Below are 23,144 nucleotides of genomic sequence, written 5' to 3'. Positions count from 1 at the left end.
AGCGTGACGGCAAAACGACTTAATTAGATGTTTTATTAATGTTAAGATGTAATTAAAATTATTTTTTGTCCTATTTAAAGAACTATATTCCGCGCTATTATACTCACATTGTGTTCATTTAGTGTGCAATCGTTCATAAAAACAAACAATAAAACACTGTTTAATGGCTGTCTTTTACGATGTTATGCACTAAAGAAAAGAAAATAGATTATTTTCTTTAAATATATAATGTTGGACGGATAATTAAACAAATATATTATCTAATGAATATCTTAACTACAATTTAAAAAACAACCTACGCTTTTCTTTAGGTATATTAAAATAATGGTGCATTGTTATTTTTTTTTTATTGTTGTTTATTAGCAGCACCCCCTTCTACACACTCACACACAAGTACATTCATATGCATCGTTTTTTTTAAATACCAGATTAACTTCAATTTCGTTGTTTGATTTTTTTTAGTAGGCCCTACTAAACACCGAAATATTCAAAATCTTCAAAGCTATCACGGTAAAAATTGTTCATGGCCATATTTCTTACCATTATTATTCAACAATAACTTTCAAACAGGTGCCTAAAACACTGTTATAGAAATCAACACTTTAAGGCCTTGGTGTGAATAGCCTGTAGACATTGTAATTAACAATAACCTTCACTTATCCTATTATAGACTTTAACGTTTTATTATCCCTAGTTCAGAACTAAAACAATACCATAAACCTTACGCTGAACGCTACCCTAATTAATCCCAAACCCTAAACCCGAAATTCTTTATCTGATTGTTAGGTTACTACATAATTAAAGGTCAGCTATCTCTATATGTTATTACAGTTATCGACTATAGTGCGCTCGTGAAGCTTCCAATACTTTTTTCTAACATTTTTATCATCATACTAGACTACCCGTTAATCTTGGATAAACATGGGTTTCGGGGGTCATCTATAAAGGACGTTACGTTTAAATTGAACATTTTTATTTTTCACCTCCCCTCCCTACTGTCACACATCTTCATAAAAAGCCAGACCCCAAATTCAAAAAGACGTCACACCTCAGACAACGTGTTTTGTCTTTTAAAATAACCGATTTCGGCTGAGCATGTGTCTGACCACATTAACCCTTCATATGCTGAGGTCACAGCAACAGATAATCTCTATTTCATCTGCCCCGTGTACCGTAAAGCATCAGACACTATGATTTTGTCTTTAAAAAAAGATTTCGGCTGAGCATAGGTCTGACCACACTATCCCTTCATATGCTGAGGTCGCAGGTGAACTCTATTTTACCTGATGAACTCTACTTCCCCTGCCCCGTGCCCCGCCTGGGGTTATTCTGTATAGGGTACGATTATTTTATTTTCTTCCTTTTTATTTATTTGTTACCATTACTTTTACCTTGCTGAGTGCGTTATACCATTATTAAATTAAATTCCTAATTATAAATATTTTATATATTTCTGGTCACAGATAGCAAAAATCTAAGAGGATGAGCTTTTCCAGGATCACCAATAGAACCATGTTCTCAATTATTGGATTTACGATCGTGTATTTTGCAATATTGTATCTTTTATATCGGTCAGTAAACAATAATTATTACTACGCACTTGTAAAAATATTATAACAATATGTAAATGTATATTTTTTTTAAACTGTAGTTATTTTTTGTAAAAAAATTGATCTAGTACGAAACTGAGCAAAAGCAATTATATCTTTTAAAATACCAGGAGCCAGTTGTCAAATTTTGCACCCATGGCTACACCACTACAACAAAAAGACAAGATGCGTGGAGAGACCGATGTACACTTCTCTCTGGCGACTAAAGAAGAATTCTGGGACGATGGTCCGATAGATATCTATGAAGCTTTTGCTCAACATTCCTACAAGACTTTAGAGACGTGTAACAATACGTGTGTTGAAGATAATCATTTGTGTAAAGCTAAAATTACAAGTGATTTCAATAGACTACTAGCAAAAGATTTGATAGTACCGAAACCGTTCCTTGCCAGAGGGCAGTATATGTTTGATTGGGAGAAAAAATATTTGAGTTATCCACCTTTGAACGATACAAAAACGCTGCCAGATTTGAAGTTGTCTAAAGTGACAGTTGAAAACACAAGACAAGGTGTGGTCAGGTGTAAGATACTTGAAACTATACACGGTCGTCTGGATGTCGTGGATGGGTACGGGCGTCAGAGAACCAAGGGAGACGATGTGGTCAGGGTGTGGATGAAGGGCAGTAATTCAACTGGATATGCTGTAGTGGGTGATGTCATGGATCTAAAAAATGGCAGCTATCTTTTCAATGTAAAATGTCTCTGGACTGGAGAATCTTCGGTAGAGTATTTTTTTTTCTAAATGATCAAAAAATACTTAATCAAAACTGTTACAGGGTATTTATATAGTAATTTTAAACAGTTTTTTATCAGAAAGTTAATTTTATATCATAGTTAATTTCACATTATATTCGCATTGCGTCTTTTCTTCGTATCAACTTTGGAATAAATTGGCTCTGTAGTAAAAGTAGGTAGAAGTGAGTAAAGTTTTGTTGTCTAGTTACGACTCAAAACGGAATAAAAGCACAAAGAACCGTGTTAAATAAAAGCTTGGAAAACTGAACAGATTCAGCAATTGAATAAATCATAAAAGATTGCGATTTAAAATGATTCAATAGAAAGTGGCGAATTCGTAACAAAAAATGCTAATTTTTTTTCAAAAAATATTTCCAATAAATAACTTTTAAAAAGTAATTTTTTTCTCATTTTTAGTTAGTGCTTTACGCTAAAAGAGTTCATGCTGAACTAGAGTCTGTCGATTAAAAGTGTTTCCATCTTTACCTGGTATTTCACGTCGGAATCTTGTGATAAAATTATTCCAATCTCTAGCTTCACGTGGCCATCGCCTACCCGCGTGAATTCATCAGGACTGTTATCCACCAGGTTCACATTGGGGCAACGAGATTCATGACCGCCACATTTAAAAAGAGAAACCGCGTGGAGGTAAACGCTGTCAAAAGCTACATTTTTCACTCACTTTTAACTTGCATATGTTTTTTGACTATATATATATAAATATAATTATATGTATATATATGTTAACAATATTTATTATCTAATTTTTGTTAAAAGGACACCATTTGTTTTCAAACCCCAAACATACCGGGTTGGGAGTGTATCTGTAACTTCAGCAAGTTTGGTTATGAGAATTATTACTGTGGTAGACCGAGGAATAATCAGTAAGCTGTTGCACACACACTACACATACATACATTCTCTCTGTATGTATGTGGGGGGGGGGCCCACGCCGTTTAGGGGCCCACAGCCGCCCATAATCTTTTTTTTATACTTAAAATTAATTTTCTTGCATTTTTGACCAGATGGTTGTTTTGAAAAAAGAATACTGTAGCTGCGGTTGGAGTATCTTTATTCTATAGACACCATCCCACGCTCTTGTATATTCTTTTTCCTACAATCAAACACACGCTGTTGTCGGCAAAATTCTTTTGAAAAAAAACATCAATGGCGCGAGAGGCCGCTAGATATTAAGACGGCTTTTTGAGACCATCCCAAATTTGGTACTGATGGATAAAAGCACATCGGTGCTTTTTTGTCCCTTTTAAGTTCCTTTCTCAGACCTCCCCTCCCGCTCTTAGCCTTACAAGAAGCGAATAGATAGCGCCTCAACAACTAAGCTGGCTCGTATCGGTGGTAGTGTAGGCAAACTAACGCTCCAACAACTAATATCCAAGAAATAAAGTGCCGACATTGTTTACGTTTAATGACCACTGTTCTAGAAAACAAGGCAAACGTCTCAAATAAATACAGTAGTGATAATATATAGTAGCTAAGACATGCTGTTGCGTAAAAAATTTTTTTTTTAAATATACACATTAGCTGTAGTGTGAAAGATAGGCAAACGCTCAAACCACTTCCATAAATTATTTCCCTTTTTCAAATAGTCAAATAGGGTTGCTCAAAAGCTCTTTTTAATAGATTTGTAATAATCAAATTAAACAGCAATTACTGATCTTAATTATTATTTTAAAAAAATAAGTACTAAAGAATGGTATAGTATGAAAATAAAACGCAGTTAAAATTAATGATATAAATACAAAAAAACATAAAAATAAACATAACACGAGACACCATTACTTATACAAAGCTTCATGATTGATATACTTTTGACCGACTTAATGATTAGGGGTATTAAACATAAATGAAAACAAGAGATTTTCAAAACAGACCAATGCACTCATACACATGACATGGTGTTGTGATTAGATTTAATTGAATTTTTTTTTTCAAAACCCGATCAGGCCAGAAAGGAGTATCCTATGTTCGTATTGTGTTTATATATATATATATATATATATATATATATATATATATATATATATATATATATATATATATTTTGGGGGGGCCCAAAAAATTTTTTTGCGGGGTGGCCCATATTTTCTAGTTCCGCCACTGATATATATATATATATATATATATATATATATATATATATATATATATATATATATATATATATATATATATATATATATATATATATTCACATACCCATCCCGGAACCATGTCACCATCAACAGCACAACAGCGATACACAAGTGGAGAATAACTGCAACAATGAGGATCCCGGTCCTCCCAGAAGCAGAGAGACAGTAGAACATCAGATAAGTGGTCCGCGGAGAAGTTTGAGGAACAGAAAGAATACGAAATTTTTCGTCAGCAACCATCAATTCTTTCATGGTCGCGCTGGGATGAGAACAGACTGTTCAAAAGCTATAAAAGTGAACTGGTGAAGACACCAAACGAAAAAAGGCGGGGGTGGATGTGAATTCTAGAACTGCTTTGTGTCTGAGGAATATGATGTAGACACATTTGATATGTTGAAATAGGAATAACTGTCAATCTTATACGAATGTGACGACATCGACAGTGAGTGGAACAGTAATTTTTTTTTACGGTGTTGCGTTTGACATTGAAGGAGTGCACCTGCCAAGCGTTGTTTGTGGTTGAAAACACACAAAAAAAAGGCGGGGGTGGATGTAATTAGTGTAGTTGCTAAAGACGATAAGAACGCATTACAGTCTGTCAACTAAAGACACGATCAAGGCCAAACTGGGCTGATGCAACTGATACAGGGGGTGTGGACTGATAACGAACACAAAGCCATTGCGTAGTTGGGAAGCGATACGACAGAACTGCGTAGTTCATAGTCTGATGCAACGAATGGAAAGGATTACGAATACGAGGGGATATAATGGGAAGGCGACTGGTAGAAAGCGCAGAACCGAGTTGAAGACTGAACTGTGTGGACGTGTTGTGATTTGTGAGAATAGGAACGATGGACACGTGCATTCTGATATGTGAGGACTAGTGAGGACAGTGGGGGTCAGTTGGTTTATTGTATTCTTGTGGAACATTGATGCATTGCTATGTGGAGCATTTCTATTGATTCATGTAATAAAGAGATCAATGTAAACCTGCACTTCCGAGTATCTGTATTGTGGTCGATGTTGTGTGCTGGTCAAAGATAGCACGAGTAAATACATTCGGTAACATTTGGCACTACAAGTAAATAAACTCGGTAACATATATATATATATATATATATATATATATATATATATATATATATATATATATATATATATATATATATATATATATATATATATATATATATATATATATATGATCATGCTAACAATATTTATTATGCAATTTTTAACAGGACACTATTTGTTTTCAAACCCCCTACATACCAGGCTGGGAGTGTATCTGTAACTTCAGCAAGTTTGGTTATGAGAATTATTACTGTGGTAGACCGAGGACTAATCAGTAAGCTTACACATACCTACACCCTCTGCATTTTTATATATATATATATATATATATATATATATATATATACATATATATATATATATATATACATATATATATATCAATATATATATATATATATATATATATATATATATATATATATATATATATATATATATATATATATAATGTATAGAATACTGCTTAAGTAGATAAACGACTGCTTTTCCTCCAAGGGGCTCAACCATGTGTGACCCGTCTAGTGTCTTTTGCGCTAATTTTCTGCCACAATATTTTTTTCCTGCGACTGCTGTTGGTTGTGGGAGAGGAGCGCGAGGTCGCCTGCAAAGTCCAAGTTGTCAGATTGTTTCCACAGTGTTCACTGAATTCCGTTTCTACGAGCTTTGGTTGCTGTTTTTATTACTCAGTTGATGGCAAGAAGAAAGAGGAGTGGCGACAGCAGGCATCCTTATCAGATTTTGGTTAGTACGTGAACGCCCTGTCATCTGGTGCTAGGGCCCTGTCGTGGCTTGGCAGCTTGCGTACCCTGACGACCCCCAGAGCTATACCAGCGGGAGTGTTAACTCCTGGCAGGTTCAACCAAGCTGGAAAGGTCTGCGCGGGTAGGGGTCAGACGAAAGCTAGCACCCTGGCCCTCCAGGTTGGGGGTTGAGCATAAGGTCAGCAACCTTATCTCGTAAAACAACTATCGCTACAGAAACGCAGACAGAGAGAAACAAAGACAGCTCGGACCAGGGGAAAAATGGATCTCCCGATGGAGAATTTATGAAGCCGGGTGGTGAAAGCCAATATATATTGGAAACTACCAGGTCGACCACCATTACGTGACCTGGAAGAAGACACCAAGAAGATTGGATACACCTGGGGACAGTTGGAGAGACTAGCCCTGGACAGAGACGTCTGGAAAGCTCTTGTCAGCGGCCTATGTCCCAGTAGGGACGACAGGCAAACATGACATGATGACGTGAACGCCGTTTGTAATTTGGCTTCATTGTACTGTAATGACCGCTCTCCGACAGCCGCGGAGGGAGCGGACACCCCGGGTTCGTTTGGGGTGGCACTGACAGAAGTCACTACTAATGAAATTCCAACAACTTGACGTGAGCTCGTTATTGATGTCTAGGGGTAAAACACGACAAATTGAAGAGACTCAACACGACTTAAAACTGTCAATACCCTTTTAATAAGTGTACAAGAAATTACGACACTGAGTCTATACAAAATGTACAGACTTTAAGAGTACCATAAATACAATCAAAACTCCAACTTACAGTTAAAGAAAATCACTATATATCACAGCTGTGGCTTAGTATATTAAACACCATTAAAGAACATTACTTGACACAACTGAATGGCATTATAAATACCACAAATATTAATAAGAGACATATTGACTCTACAACAATAGAAAACCAAAAAAAAAGGTCAACCTATCACTGATGTGACAAAGGGTGCAATTATACACCAGAACAAAATATCAGTAATACTACAAATGGTTACACAATACCTTATATAAAGTGATAAAATATGCCACAAACTACACAACTGAAAATGGCGCACCAAAACATACGGCACATCTCTCTCCTAGTCCCAAGGTCAATCTAGCTGCCTCTAGACTTGAACTGCACGAGATTAAATACAGCTCAGTATTAGGGGAGATCACTCACAAGTCCTACGACTATTGATTGAGGATCTGTTAAGGATCCTCACGGTCGCAAGATCATTGGTCGAGGGTCTGCTAGGGATTAAACAATCCATTTATATGACGTGACGGAGTTCAGTTGACCGATGAGAACCGGTGAACTAACAACTCTCCCATGGTCAATCACAAAACTCAGGAGACTAAATAATATAAATAAATAAAAAGCTCAGTAGGTCACAGTACGTCTGCCCGTCTGTCGTTCTCAACGAGGACTAATATTCTCATTGGACTGCCGTCGTAGCTTAAGACCTACCAGAGGGTATTTCGGTCCACAATGTCGAAAAAAAATTTCAGAACCAATGAAATCAACGTACAGTTGTGAGTTCCAACCTATTGACTGCCCGATTATGATGCGGTGTTGCGATCTAGTCCGTGCAAGATTTATTCTGTCGGAATGCTGGTTGCTCGTTATTCAAGGGGACTGTTAAACAATTTTCTGGGTATTAAGAGGAGTGTGATTCCCTTGTACTTGTCACGGTAGCTGAGTGTACCTTTCTTGTGGAGCTTCATCAGACGGCATTCCAAGCGGTCTGTTGATATTTCCTAGTCCTCCGCTTCTTGTCCAAGTGCTGTTTCATGTTTCAACTGTATATTGTCTGACTCTCCAAATAATCTTTCCTTGAGTCTCCTCTTCAACCCTCTAAGGACTTCTCTGTAGTCTTCCTGTGTATCTACCTTTACTGTTCTTATTCTACTCTTGTAAAATACAACATCTTCTATGATCTCATATATATTAGTATATAAGTATATATATATAAGTATATATATATAAGTATATATATATATATATATATATATATATATATATATATATATATATATATATATATATATATATATATATATATATATATATATATATATATATATATTGTAATCCACAGTCTAACATGCGACGACTGGATAAATGGTGGATATCTAAGCGTTCCAACTCCACATGACATTACAGGCGCTGAAAGAAGTCTGATTAAGTCTATTGCCAGGTAAGTTTTTTTTTTGTACATTCAGATTTAAAGATAGAGGTAAAAAACCTTTCATTAACGTGCAATCATCAATCTTTCAAAAAATGATTTAAAAATTCAAAATTTTTATCTTTAAAAATATTTTGCATTGCAAAGTTTACAATGTCAATCTGTGTTCTTCTACCTCTACATAAATGGAACTATTAAACATTTGAGTTAAACTTTATTAGAACTAAAACAGTTTTTTTTCTTGCTTTTACGGCAACTTGAATATTGTTCCACAGAATACCACAACAGAGGACAGTAGCTCACAATTTTAAAATATCTACAGAGAATACAGGTATTGTGGTTGTGTTGTTCTGTGAATCTTTTGGACTTTTCTCTCTGGGGAGAGGGAGGAGAAAACTTGAAATACTATTTTTTTTTGGGGGGGGGGGGGGGCGGACGACACTGGTGTTGTTTCACTGTTCACCAACATTTAATTTCATTCGTAAGTTCACCGGCGTTAAAGTCGATGTTGTTGATCTAGGGCTATCTAAACTAAACACAATAGAACACCAGATATTGTTAAGTAGATTCAATGATATTAGGATGAGCATTTTTTCTAACCCATTTAATCTCCAGTGCGTTGAATGGTTCAGTTACAAGTTGGCACTAGTAATAATGTTGTTGCTTTTTTGCGCTTATGTTTTGTTTGTGTTAGCGTTGTGTATGGTGTTTTCTGTTCCCGAGTTGGTCCATTTAAAAAAGATTCACCGTTGCGAAGCAATACTGGTATGCAGCTAGTATATATATATATATATATATATATATATATATATATATATATATATATATATATATATATATATATATCGCTATATTTAAAAAGTACTTGGCCTTTAAAATCTTAGTCTTTATTTGTTTTGTATTTTGCAGGCAATGTTTTTCCTGAATTACAACCTTGTCACATGTCAAACAAAAATGTCACCTGGACAACAGCGATGCCTAAAGGCATCTGGACACCTGGCAATATCTGGAAGTCTCTGGTCTGTAAGGACGTAGGGGTCATCAATACAAACTGGACACTAAATTGCCTCAGAAACACATCCGTCTGGATCTTCGGGGACTCAAATGCCAGGTTTACCTATGATATGATTCTAGCCCTAACAAAATGTAACAAAACTGAAGGTGGGTACCCATTGAGAGGAACATGCATTAAGCCAGAGACTGGACTCACCATAAATGTGTTTTGCCACGAAGGACCGGTGTATACATACTCACAAAGAAGCGACAATTTTACCGTCCCAAATTTTATACAGAAGCTTCCAAAAAACCAGAAACATATTCTCATCATTCAGTATTACCTCCACTACACGGCTTCCCATCTCGCTGTGCTGTCGTTACGTATGAAATCTCTGAGAGCCGCCATAGAAAAACTGCTTGAAGAAAACCCCAACGTCTTGATTGGACTTAGAGGTCCTCACATCGCTTCTTTATATTACAATTACAACCATGCAGTTGGAGGGGACCCTTTAGGACCCCAGTATCTCCATATAATACGAGAAAGGTTCAAAGGCTTAGAAGATAAGGTCGTGTTCTTAGATTTGTGGGAAATGTCAATTGGAATAGAAAACTTTGATTATCATCCACCACAGTATGCTAATCTTGAGATGTTCAAGTTTTTGTTGTCTTTTCAGTGCAATTAGCCCGAAGGACGCTATTCCACACTCTAATTGATCACATGAATTGTTATATTTAAAACTTACAATATATTATTATTAGGTTGAATTTGGTTTAGTTTGTTTTATTTTTCACTCGTTATATAGTAATTACATGTTTTGCATTTAATAAAATTTAGTAAAATGAACCCTGTAATTCATATAATTTTTTTTCTCTTGTATTTTGTATTTTAACCTAGCCGTAAACCATGTTGTGTAACAGGCCCATTTTTTTTTAAAAATGTATGTGTTTTTAGACTTTAAGTTATCTTGATCAGTTCTTGATCAGTAAAATTTTACAGAAACAGCATGGAATGACAAAGTTTAGTAATATTTCATTCAAATTAAGTAACCATTTTAATGGTAGCGTTAAAAATTGGTTGATCTATTTATTCTTCTTATTTGTTTCTTAATATATATGTCAGAGGATTTAAACAACAAGTCCAACTTTTTGGATGAAATGAACTGTGGTCTCCAGATCTGGGGGGGGGGGGGGGAGGACCCCGTACAGGTACAGCTTTTCTCTGCGTAGAGTATATTGAGGCCAGAGTTTAGTCCGCGTCTTATTGTACACGTACCAGTACTGCAGGACGTACTGTGTGTTCTTTGCGTTATGCTACAAGTGTTCGTCTGGACCAACTTATAATTTCTATGAACCATGTTCATCCATTTTAATAGCTCATTGAATTCGACAAATATACAAACAAACGAACTTAGCTGTTTATTATATTACTAGCAGCACTACGCCTCATAAACCCCTCTCTTAAAGTCCACACTTAACCATATACTATTCCCTTTTTATACACAAACTCCGCACGAACTTCACCCTCATTTAACATTGCACTTACCAACAACGTTAAAAATTACATTTTAGCGCAATTTCCATTCTGGAGAATGGACACCAGCGAGAAAAGTCTCAAAGGTAATTGCGAAATGCATAAATTAATTTAAAAATCTTGCACGGCGTAGTTACAATTAACATGGATATAAAATCCTGTCTGTCTGGTTTTTTCGGACTTTACTAAAGATTGGATTTATTTGATGTTTTTAATATTTTCGGTAACTAAATAAAAATTAAAAAAAAAGCAAAAACAATTTGGTTTTCACGTGTAATGGCGACATAAACAATGGCCGCCATAAATTTTATTTTACACATTGTAAGCTAAAAATAGAAAAAATAGGTCATGGTGTTTAAATTTGCATAGTTATTTAAAAACTTGATCTGCAAAGTTTTGTAAACAAAATAACTATGAACTGGGGCTGTCAGAAATCGATCACGGAGTTCCTTTACAGCCAATCAATGTTTGTCTTACGAAAGTGAAACATCGGGTTATAACTTAGGCTTGATGAAAATAAATAGAAATGTAGCCTTAAACTCAACAAATTATTTTCAAGTTCTCTGGATCTGCAACTTGTATAGCATTGATTCTAAAAATATTAAATTTCTGAATTAATTTTAGGCTTAAGTTTTTAATAAAATTTTATCATTTATTATTTTTATGGTCCTAAATCTAAAAAAGCACATTTTTATTCCATGTCAACAACATTACGGAAGGAATCTCGTCAACTCGCTGGTGTCCATTGCGTTTATTAACCCGTCATTTCTGGATATATGAATGTATGAATATATGAATGTATGAAAGTGTGTCCGCAGCCTCAAGTCGTATCTCATCCTCAACGAAGCAATATAGAGGACTAGTTCCAAAAGCAATTATGTTAAGCAAGTTACCAGGATGATAGTGGGCCAAAAAAATTTCGGGTTTCTTCATGGATTTCCCAGAAAAGCCAAAATAAACCTCCAAAAAATGCAGTTTTTGGCCTATATCTCGGCAACCAGACCACTTAGCGACTTGGAACATTTACCAATCGATTTCTGCCATAATTTAAAACAATATTGCCGAAGAAAGTTTTCAAAAATATCCTTTCGTTCGGTCACAATTTTTTTTTAATTAATTAAAATTTGGACCGAATTAGTAGGCATGTTTATCCAACCACACCACACGCGTCATCACGTTCAATGGCTGCGCCATCACGTTCTATGGCTGCGTCATCACGTTTAGTAGCTAGGCGCGCAAGGGTTTTTAGTCATGTAACTATATTGTAAATAAAACATGTAAAATACTGAAAAAAAATTAATAAAAAACGTTTTAATAACTAATTAACTAACCAATGGTTTTACTAACCCTGCTCTTGATTTACGCTACGACAGAGCTATTTTTAGATAACATAAGGAAATTGCGCTAAAATTGTCACTAGACTTTTTAATTACCTTGTTTTTAAAGATCTAGTTGTCATCTTGATTTTTCTCTATCTATTCTATCGATGTTTATGTTGGAGTTTTTCTGCCCTCCACCCCATCCCCTCTACTCCACCTTCCATATAAGTTTACCTTGCGGTGGTGCAAATATCTCACTTGTGTACCTTACTTTTTTTTACTTTCTCGAATACGAAGTAGAGAGAAAGTAAAGTAATCGTGCAAAAAAAAATGAACCGGGAGTGATTTCCCAAAAACATTCTCGAATATTCTTATAGAACACTACGGCAACTCGGGATATAGACATGATTTTTAATCCATTTTTAGTTACTTAAACTTTTTTAAATAGAATAGAATCTTGTAGAAAACAGAATTGCATACCAAGTGAACGTCAAGCAATATGTGTATAATATTGCGGAATATTATAAGTAGGCCTACTTTATATCCAACCACACATGCTTTTTTTTAGAAATCGGAAATAGCGTAAATAACTACTTCCTTTCAACGGAAATTACTCAAACATTTGATAAAAGGCAGAGAATTATATCTTTTACGTACGTGTGAAATTTTATTTATCTATACGAAACGGTACTCAAGTTATAGCCTTTTGAAAAATTGAAATTAAAATAATGTTTTCAGCGATTTTCGGTAAAAGAAAATGGACTTCTTTTTAACGGAAATTGCTGAAAAGTTGATAGAAAACTACAAATTTGATATAATACTTATACATGAAATTTCATCAACCTAGCTGTAACGGTACTCAAGTTATCGTGTTTACAGACACACACACACAGACACACATACACACAGAAATACGGACAAGATTGCAAAACTATGTTTATCCGACTTAGGGAGCTGTAAAACGTCGAGATTTGGAAAAATCTCGATTTTTACTTAAGAAGTATAGAGAAAGTCTTGTAGTCACTGATACGGAAAAACATAATTTTGCAATCTTGTCCGTATGTCTGTGTGTGTAAACACGATAACTTGAGTATCGTTACAGCTAGGTTGATGAAATTTCATATATAAATATTTTATCAAAATCGTAGATCCGTATCAACTTTTGAGCGATTTCCAATAACCGGAAGTGGTACTTTTTCTACTTTGAATTTTTTAGTACTATTTCAGATGCATAAATGAAATGTCACATGTAAGTAAAAGATCTAATTCTCTACCTTCTGTCAAATTATGAGTAAATTCCGTTGACCGGAAGTACTAATTTAAGCTATTTCCGATTTCTCAAAAAAAGCATGTAAATTTATAAAGTACTAATAATATTGCGCACTATTATGCACATTTTGTTTTGGCGTTCGCTTGGTGCGCAATTCTTTTTTCTACTAGATTCTATTCTATTTTTACAAGCTTTTATTTAACTCACTTCCTCGTCAGTCTGTCTAGACCGAGGCGCCGGAGTGAAAATTCGGACACTTTCACTTCACCGATACGATTCACACTTGGCAAGTGGGTCAAGACATGAAGACAATGCAATCTGAAATTAAATTTGACTTAATTGGATGCCTAATTAATTTTTTATGAATTAATTAAAATTTGAACCGAATTAGTAGGCATGTCTATCCAACCACACCACACGCGTCATCATGTTCAATAGCTGCGCCATCACGTTCAATCACTTTCAGTAGGCGCGCAATGGTTTTTAGTAATGTAACTCTATTGTAAATAAAACATGTAAAGTACTGAAAAAATTCATTAAAAAAACGTTTTAATAACAAGCTTTTATGTAATAATGCACTAAAAAGTAGAAAATAAATTATAGAATACTATTTAAATAACTATAAAGAAAAGCGTGGGTGTCTTCCTTAACATTAGTAAAGGTATCCAATAGATACTAAAGTGACCCACGCTTTTCTTTATAGTTATTTAAATAGTAGTCTATAATTTATTTTCTACTTTTTAGTGCATTATTACATATAAGCTTTTTATTTAAACGTTTTTATGAATTTTTTTTTACAAGCTTTTATTTAACTCACTTCCTCGACAGTCTGTCTGTCGTCAGTCTGTCTAGACCGAAACGCCGGAGTGAAAATTCGGACACTTGCACTTCACCTATACGATTCACACTTGGTACGTGGGTCAAGACATGAAGACAATGCAATCTGAAATTAAATTTGACTTAATTGGATGCCTAATTAATTTTTTATGAATTAATTAAAATTTGGACCGAATTAGTAGGCATGTCTATCCAACCACACGACACGCGTCATCACGTTCAATAGCTGCGCCATCACGTTCAATGGCTGCGCCATCACGTTCAGTAGGCGCTCAATGGTTTTTAGTCATGTAACTTTATTGTAAATAAAACATGTAAAGTACTGAAAAAAATTCATCAAAAACGTTTTAATAACAAGCTTTTATGTAATAATGCACTAAAAAGTAGAAAATAAATTATAGACTACTATTTAAATAACTATAAAGAAAAGTGTGGCTGTCTTCCTTAACATTAGTAAAGGTATCCAATAGATACTAAAGTGACCCACGCTTTTCTTTATAGTTATTTAAATAGTAGTCTATAATTTATTTTCTACTTTTTAGTGCACTATTACATAAAAGCTTGTTATTAAAACGTTTTTTATGAATTTTTTAAAAGTTTAAGTAAAAAAAATCATGTCTATATTCCGAGTTGCCATCCCACGTAGTGTTGTATTAGAATATTCGAGAAACTTTAGGGGAGATCACTCCCGGTTTATTTTATTTTTTTGCACTATTACAAGACTTTCTCTATACTTGGTTATATACGAGAAAGTAAAAATTCATTAAAAATCTAGCCAATATCCCGAGTTGCCATCCCCCGTAGTGTTATATAAGTATATTCGAGAAAGTTTAGGGAAGATCACTCCCACTTTATTTTAGAAGCGTTGCTTATTGTGGACGTGTGTTAGAGGCAAGTATTGGAAAAATTATATTTTACACGCTAATAGTACAATACATAAGCATAGACATAATGTCGACACCAATCTCTTTCATCATGAGTTGCGCACCAACTCTGGTCATCAATGCAGTTCTTGACTTTAAGTGTAAAAACACGAAACGGTAAAGGCACAAGAAAATTTCCTCGGCAATTTGAGCAATGCATAGATCTACATGCTGACAGTCAGGTAATCATTGATTTCATTAGCCCACAATTAGTACTAAACCTGTGTTTTATTTTGGTTTTATTTTGGTTGGCATTGGTATGTAATCAAGATAGGAACCTTTGTTTTTCTAAAAGCTGTTATTTAACTTACTTTCTCTGTCATTGGTTAGTGCTTTGTGCTAAATGCTTCGTCTTAGGTCGAAACGGGCGAGCAATATTTTGACCACTTCGGATCATCGACCAATGTCTTTCAAACTTGGCACATGGGTCAAGATTCGATGGCAACGCAGCGTGACGGCAAAACGACTTAATTAGATGTTTTATTAATGTTAAGATGTAATTAAAATTATTCTTTGTCCTATTTAAAGAACTATATTCCGCGCTATTATACTCACATTGTGTTCATTTGGTGTGCAATCGTTCATAAAAACAAACAATAAAACACTGTTTAATGGCTGTCTTTTACGATGTTATGCACTAAAGAAAAGAAAATAGATTATTTTCTTTAAATATATAATGTTGGACGGATAATTAAACAAATATATTATCTAATGAATATCTTAACTACAATTTAAAAAACAACCTACGCTTTTCTTTAGGTATATTAAAATAATGGTGCATTGTTATTTTTTTTTATTATTGTTTATTAGCAGCACCCCCTTCTACACACTCACACACAAGTACATTCATATGCATCGTTTTTTTTTTAAAATACCAGATTAACTTCAATTTCGTTGTTTGATTTTTTTTTTAGTAGGCCCTACTAAACACCGAAATATTCAAAATCTTCAAAGCTATCACGATAAAAATTGTTCATGGCCATATTTCTTACCATTATTATTCAACAATAACTTTCAAACAGGTGCCTAAAACACTGTTATAGAAATCAACACTTTAAGGCCTTGGTGTGAATAGCCTGTAGACATTGTAATTAACAATAACCTTCACTTATCCTATTATAGACTTTAACGTTTTATTATCCCTAGTTCAGAACTAAAACAATACCATAAACCTTACGCTGAACGCTACCCTAATTAATCCCAAACCCTAAACCCGAAATTCTTTACCTGATTGTTAGGCTACTACATAATTAAAGGTCAGCTATCTCTATATTTTATTACAGTTATCGACTATAGTGCGCTCGTGAAGCTTCCAATACTTTTTTCTAACATTTTTAACATCATATTACACTATCCGTTAATCTTGGATAACCAAGGGTTTCGGGGGTCATCTATGAAGGACGTTACGTTTAAATTGAACATTTATTTTTCCCCTCCCCTCTCCTCCCTACTGTCACACTTCGTCATAAAAAGCCAGACCCCAAATTCAAAAAGACGTCACACCTAAGACAACGTGTTTTGTCTTTTAAAATCATCGATTTCGGCTGAGCATGGGTCTGACCACATTAACCCTTCATATGCTAAGGTCACAGAAACAGATCAATTCTACTTCACCTGCCACGTGTTCCGCCAAGCATCAGACACTATGTTTTTGTCTTTAACAAAAGATTTCGGCTGAGCATAGGTCTGACCACACTATCCCTTCATATGCTGAGGTCGCAGGTGAACTCTATTTTACCTGATGATCTCTACTTCCCCTGCCCCGTGCCCCGCCTGGGGTTATTCTGTATAGGGGTACAATTATTTCATTTTCTTCCTTTTTATTTATTTGTTACCATTACTTTTGCCTATTCTTGCTAAGTGCGTTATACCATTATAAAATTAATTTCCTATTTATAAATATTTTATATATTTCTTGTCACAGATAGCAAAAATCTAAGAGGATGAGCGTTTCCAGGATCATGTTCTTAATTATTGGATTTACGATCGTGTATTTTGCAATATCGTATCTTTTATATCGGTAAGTAAACAAAAATTATTACTACGCACTTGTAAAAATATTATAACAATATGAAAATGTATTTTTTTTTTAAAACTGTAGTTATTTTTTGTAAAAAAATTGATCTAGTACGAAACTGAGTAAAAGCAATTTTATCTTTTAAAATACCAGGAGCCAGTTGTCAAATTTTGCACCCATGGCTACACCACTAAAACAAAAAGACAAGATGCGTGGAGAGACCGATGTACACTTCTCTCTGGCGACTAAAGAAGAATTCTGGGACGATGGTCCGATAGATATCTATGAAGCTTTTGCTCAACGTTCCTACAAGACTTTAGAGACGTGTAACAATACGTGTGTTGCAGATAATCATTTGTGTAAAGCTAAAATTACAAGTGATTTCAATAGACTACTAGCAAAAGATTTGATTGTACCGAAACCGTTCCTTGCCAGAGGGCAGTATATTTTTGATTGGGAGAAAAAATATTTGAGTTATCCACCTTTGAACGATACAAAAACGCTGCCAGATTTGAAGTTGTCTAAAGTGACAGTTGAAAACACAAGACAAGGTGTGGTCAGGTGTAAGATACTTGAAACTATACACGGTCGTCTGGATGTCGTGGATGGGTACGGGCGTCAGAGAACCAAGGGAGACGATGTGGTCAGGGTGTGGATGAAGGGCAGTAATTCAACTGGATATGCTGTAGTAGGTGATGTCTTGGATCTAAAAAATGGCAGCTATCTTTTCAATGTAAAATGTCTCTGGACTGGAGAATCTTCGGTAGAGTACTTAATCAAAACTGTTACAGGGTATTTATATAGTAATTTTAAACAGTTTTTTATCAGAAAGTTAATTTTATATCATAGTTAATTTCACATTATATTCGCATTGCGTCTTTTCTTCGTATCAACTTTGGAATAAATTGGCTCTGTAGTAAAAGTAGGTAGAAGTGAGTAAAGTTTTGTTGTCTAGTTTCGACTCAAAACGGAATAAAAGCACAAAGAACCGTGTTAAATAAAAGCTTGGAAAACTGAACAGATTCAGCAATTGAATAAATCATAAAAGATTGCGATTTAAGATGATTCAATAGAAAGTGGCGAATTCGTAACATAAATTCTAATTTTTTTTCAAAAAATATTTCCAATAAATAACTTTTAAAAAGTAATTTTTTTCTCATTTTTAGTTAGTGCTTTACGCTAAAAGAGTTCATGCTGAACTAGAGTCTGTCGATTAAAAGTGTTTCCATCTTTACCTGGTATTTCACGTCGGAATCTTGTGATAAAATTATTCCAATCTTTAGCTTCACGTGGCCATCGCCTACCCGCGTGAATTCATCAGGACTGTTATCCACCAGGTTCACATTGGGGCAACGAGATTCATGACCGCCACATTTAAAAAGAGAAACCGCGTGGAGGTAAACGCTGTCAAAAGCTACATTTTTCACTCACTTTTAACTTGCATATGTTTTTTTGACTTTATATATATAAATATAATTATATGTATATATATGTTAACAATATTTATTATCTAATTTTTGTTAAAAGGACACCATTTGTTTTCAAACCCCAAACATACCGGGTTGGGAGTGTATCTGTAACTTCAGCAAGATTGGTTATGAGAATTATTACTGTGGTAGACCGAGGAATAATCAGTAAGCTGTTGCACACACACTACACATACATACATTCTCTCTGTATGTATGTATGTATATATATACCTATATATATATATATATATATATATATATATATATATATATATATATATATATATATATATATATATATATATTGTCAGTGAGATTATTTTATATAATTAAAATTTTTGCCAACAGTTTATCATGTGACGATTGGATAGAAGGTGGATACTTAGATGTATCACCGCCCCATGACGTTACAGGCGCTGAAAGAAGTCTGATTAAGTCTATTTGCACGTAAGTTTTTTTTTTTTTAATCAATAAGATTTTATGAAAAAGGTTATTAACCCTTGACTTACGTGTAATCATCAACTTCTAACAAATAATTTAAAAGTTAACCATAACAATTATAATGTTAACTTACTATCTTCTAAAATATTTTACTTTGCAAAGTTTGCTATGTAATTCATGTTCTTGTCTTTCTTCATAATTGTAACAATTAAACATTTGAGTTAAACTTTACTAGTTTAATTTTGTTATGGCTTTTGAAACCTCTTCCACAGTAAACCACCAGAGCGGACAGTTGCTCACAATTTTCAAATATCTGCTGAAAATACAGGTACCCTGGTTGTGTTGTTTAACTGTTTACCTAAATCTAACTCCATATGTTATTTGACTACAGTTAACCTCAGCTTTGTTGACATGGGTTTATCCATACCAAGATCTTATTTTTATGAGATATTTTTTGTTTATATTATATTGTATTAAATTTGGTAGTTTTTTACATCAACAAACAAAAAATTCTTAAGAAAGCTTGTTAGGATACTGTGTGGGAAGTAGAAATTGATGATTACTGTTATTTGAAAGATCAACACTTCATAGAACACCACATCTTTGTTACGTATATCAATTATATTTTAGAATGAGCATTGCTTCTTACCCATAAATTATCGGTACGTTATATTTAAGCGTACATGTATATATATATATATATATATATATATATATATATATATATATATATATATATATATATAAACGTTATCGACTGTTAAAATGCATGTCTAGATCACAGACGTCGTTTCCTTTATATTTTGCAGATAACTTTCCAGAGTTACCCCCCTGTCACATGTCAAACAAAAATGTCACCTGGACAACAGCGATGCCTAAAGGCATCTGGACACCTGGCAATATCTGGAAGTCTCTGGTCTGTAAGGACTCAGGGGTCATCAATACAAACTGGACATTAAAATGCCTCAGAAACACATCCGTCTGGATCTTCGGGGACTCAAATGCCAGGATGACATATGATGTGATTCTAGAGCTGACTAAATGTAACAAAACAGAAGGTGGATACCCATTGAGAGGAACATGCACCAAGCCTGAGACTGGACTCTCCATAAATGTATTTTGCCACGAAGGACCGGTGTATACATACTCACAAAGAAATGAAAATTATACCGGGATTCCAAGTTTTATACAGAAGCTACCAAAAAACCAGAAACATATTCTCATCATTCAGTATTACCTCCACTACACGGCTGCCCATCTCGCTGTGCTGTCGTTACGTATGAAATCTCTGAGAGCCGCCATAGAAAAACTGCTTGAAGAAAACCCCAACGTCTTGATAGGACTCAGAGGTCCTCACATTGCTTCTTTATATTACAATTACAACCATGCAATTGGAGGAGATCCTTTAGGACCCCAGTATATCCATATAATACGAGAAAGACTCAAAGGCCTAGAAGATAAAATCGTGTTCTTAGATTTGTGGGAAATGTCCATTGGAATAGAAAACTTTGATTATCATCCACCACAGTATGTCAATCTTGAGATGTTCAAGTTTTTGTTGTCTTTTAAGTGCAATTAGCCCGAAGGAAGATATTCCACACTCTAAAGGATCACATGGATGATAAGAGTTAAAACTTACAATTAATTATTTGGTTAAATTTGGACTATTTAGTTTGTTTTGTTTCATAATAATTATATATTTGCACTTAATAAAATTTCGTAAAATGAATCCTGTAAATAATGTATTATTTTTCCCCCTTGTATGTTGTATTTTAATCTAGCTATAAAACATGTAGGCTGACAGGCTCATTTTTAAAAATGTATTTGTTGTTAGACTTTAAGTTATCTTGGTCAGTTCTTACAGAAACAGCATGGAATGACAAAGTTTAGTAATATTTCATTCAAATTAAGTTGCTTTTTAATGGAAGCGGTAAAAATTGGTTGATCTATTTCTTCTTCAAATTTTTTCCTAAATATATTCATGTCTGAGAATTCAAACAAGTTCAACTTCTTGGACGAAATGCGCTGTGGTCTCCAGATCTGTGGGCGGGGGGGGGGGGGGCACCCCTCACAGCTTTTCACTGAGTGGAGTATATTGAGGCCAGAATTTAGTCCGCGTCTTATTGTACACGTACCAGTACTGTAGGACGTACTGTGTGTTCTTTGGGTTACGCCACCAGGGCAAGATTCGTCTGCACCAGCTTATAATTTCTTTAAACATGTTGATCCGATTTAATAGCTCATTGAATTCGACAATTATACAAACAGACAAACATAGCTATTTATTATATTATTAGCTGCACAACGCCTCACAAACCCCTCTCTCGAAGTCCACACTTAATCATACTCCTCGCCCTTTTTACACACAAATTCCGCGCCTCCTCCACCCCCTTTTAACATGGCACTTACCTACTACGTCAAATAAATTGTTTCAAAAGACTTATTTATTTGCTTTCTTGCTTTTTCTCAGGCTATTCTATTTCTATCGATATTTGTGTTTGAGTTTTTTCTGACCCACTCAACAGTCCTTAAAATATTCTCTAAGCGCAATGCAAATGAATTACTTTTGTACCTAGACCAGCACCTTATTTTTACTTTCTCGTATATACGAAGTAGGTGCCTATAGAGAAAGTCTTGTAATCGTGCAATAAAAATAACCGATACGGAAAAACGTAATTTTGCAATATTGTCAGTATGTCTGTGTGTGTGTCTGTGTGTGTGTGAGTGTGTAAACAGGATAACTTGAGTACCTTTACAGCAAGGTTGATGAAATTTCATATATAGTATTTTATCAAAATCGTAGATCCTGAACAACTTTTGAGCAATTTCCGATAACCGGAAGTGGTACTTTTTCTACTTTGAATATTTTTCAAAAGTCTATAACTTGAGTACTATTTCAGATAGATAAATAAAATTTCACATGTAAGTAAAATATCTGATTTTCTACCTTCTGTCAAATTATGAGTAATTTCCGTTGACCTGAAGTACTAATTTACGCTATTTCCAATTTCTCAAAAAACGCATGCAAATTTATAAAGTACTAATAATATTGCGCACTATTATGCACATTTTGTTTTGGCGTTTGCTTGGTGCGCAATTCTTTTTTCTATGAGTTTCTATTCTATTTTTAAAAGTTTAAGTAATTAAAAATCATGTCTACATTCCAAGTTATATAAGAATTTTCGAGAAAGTTTATGGGAGATCACTCCCGGTTTAGTTACACACAAACTCCGCCCCTGCCCCGTTTTTAACATTGCAATTACCTACTACGTCAAATAACACATTGTTAAACAAGAACTTGTTCGTTGTTTCCTTGAATTTTCTCTTACTATTCTTTGGGTATTTGTGTTTGAGTTTTTCCGCCATCCATCCCACCCTCTCAATTCCACAGTCCTATAAACGTTCCCCGAGCGTAGTGAGAATCTGTGACTTGTGTGTAAGCGCTTTCTCTTTTAGAAGCCGTTGATTTTTCCTAGAGTTTTTGCGTTGCTTGTTGTGAACATGTTAGGCAGAGGCAAGTAATGGAAAATGTATTATTTAACACCGTTCATGGAACAATACATAAACACAGCAATAAAATCACATCAATTTCTTTCAACCAGAGTTGCGCACCAACTCTAGTCATAAACGCACTCTTTGGCATGTAGTGTAAAAACATAAAACGCCAAAGGTATGAGAAAATGTATTGTTTTCCACAGCAGTTAGAACAATAATACATTCAGACAGTCGGGTAATAAATGTATTCGTATTCCCACAAGTAGTACTAACGCTGCATTTTATTGACACAATATAAATCACTGTTTGTCAATGCTAT

General features: G+C 34.5%; 2 protein-coding genes across 2 annotated transcripts; both read left to right on the top strand.

The window, feature by feature from the left end:
• The first annotated feature begins 1,745 nt into the window (after nucleotides 1-1,745).
• LOC131933160 (NXPE family member 1-like) lies at nucleotides 1,746-10,206 on the top strand. The gene is made up of 6 exons (XM_059289956.1): nucleotides 1,746-2,300; nucleotides 2,879-2,992; nucleotides 5,739-5,845; nucleotides 8,441-8,539; nucleotides 8,803-8,858; nucleotides 9,437-10,206. Exons 1-6 carry the CDS (start codon nucleotides 1,746-1,748, stop codon nucleotides 10,204-10,206), a joined length of 1,701 nt encoding a protein of 566 aa, XP_059145939.1.
• Nucleotides 10,207-17,598: 7,392 nt separating this feature from the next.
• Nucleotides 17,599-20,909, top strand: LOC131933159 (NXPE family member 2-like). The gene is made up of 6 exons (XM_059289955.1): nucleotides 17,599-18,153; nucleotides 18,704-18,817; nucleotides 18,948-19,054; nucleotides 19,238-19,336; nucleotides 19,603-19,658; nucleotides 20,140-20,909. Exons 1-6 carry the CDS (start codon nucleotides 17,599-17,601, stop codon nucleotides 20,907-20,909), a joined length of 1,701 nt encoding a protein of 566 aa, XP_059145938.1.
• The last annotated feature ends 2,235 nt before the right edge of the window (nucleotides 20,910-23,144 follow it).

Source organism: Physella acuta, unplaced genomic scaffold (assembly GCF_028476545.2).
Source record: "Physella acuta isolate Inbredline_101_S28 unplaced genomic scaffold, ASM2847654v3 ptg002381l, whole genome shotgun sequence".
Taxonomy (NCBI): domain Eukaryota; kingdom Metazoa; phylum Mollusca; class Gastropoda; family Physidae; genus Physella; species Physella acuta.
This window is presented reverse-complemented; position numbering and strand designations above follow the sequence as displayed.

Bases quoted from the DNA above. Each gene is read 5' to 3' on its own strand.
- LOC131933159 (XM_059289955.1), top strand. From the start codon at position 17,599: ATGGCTACACCACTAAAACAAAAAGACAAGATGCGTGGAGAGACCGAT. The intron at 18,154-18,703 runs GTAAAATGTCTC...TCCAATCTTTAG, and splicing joins ATGGCAGCTATCTTTTCAAT to CTTCACGTGGCCATCGCCTA. The intron at 18,818-18,947 runs GTAAACGCTGTC...TTTTGTTAAAAG, and splicing joins AAAAGAGAAACCGCGTGGAG to GACACCATTTGTTTTCAAAC.
- LOC131933160 (XM_059289956.1), top strand. From the start codon at position 1,746: ATGGCTACACCACTACAACAAAAAGACAAGATGCGTGGAGAGACCGAT. The intron at 2,301-2,878 runs GTAAAATGTCTC...TCCAATCTCTAG, and splicing joins ATGGCAGCTATCTTTTCAAT to CTTCACGTGGCCATCGCCTA. The intron at 8,859-9,436 runs GTATTGTGGTTG...TGTATTTTGCAG, and splicing joins AATATCTACAGAGAATACAG to GCAATGTTTTTCCTGAATTA.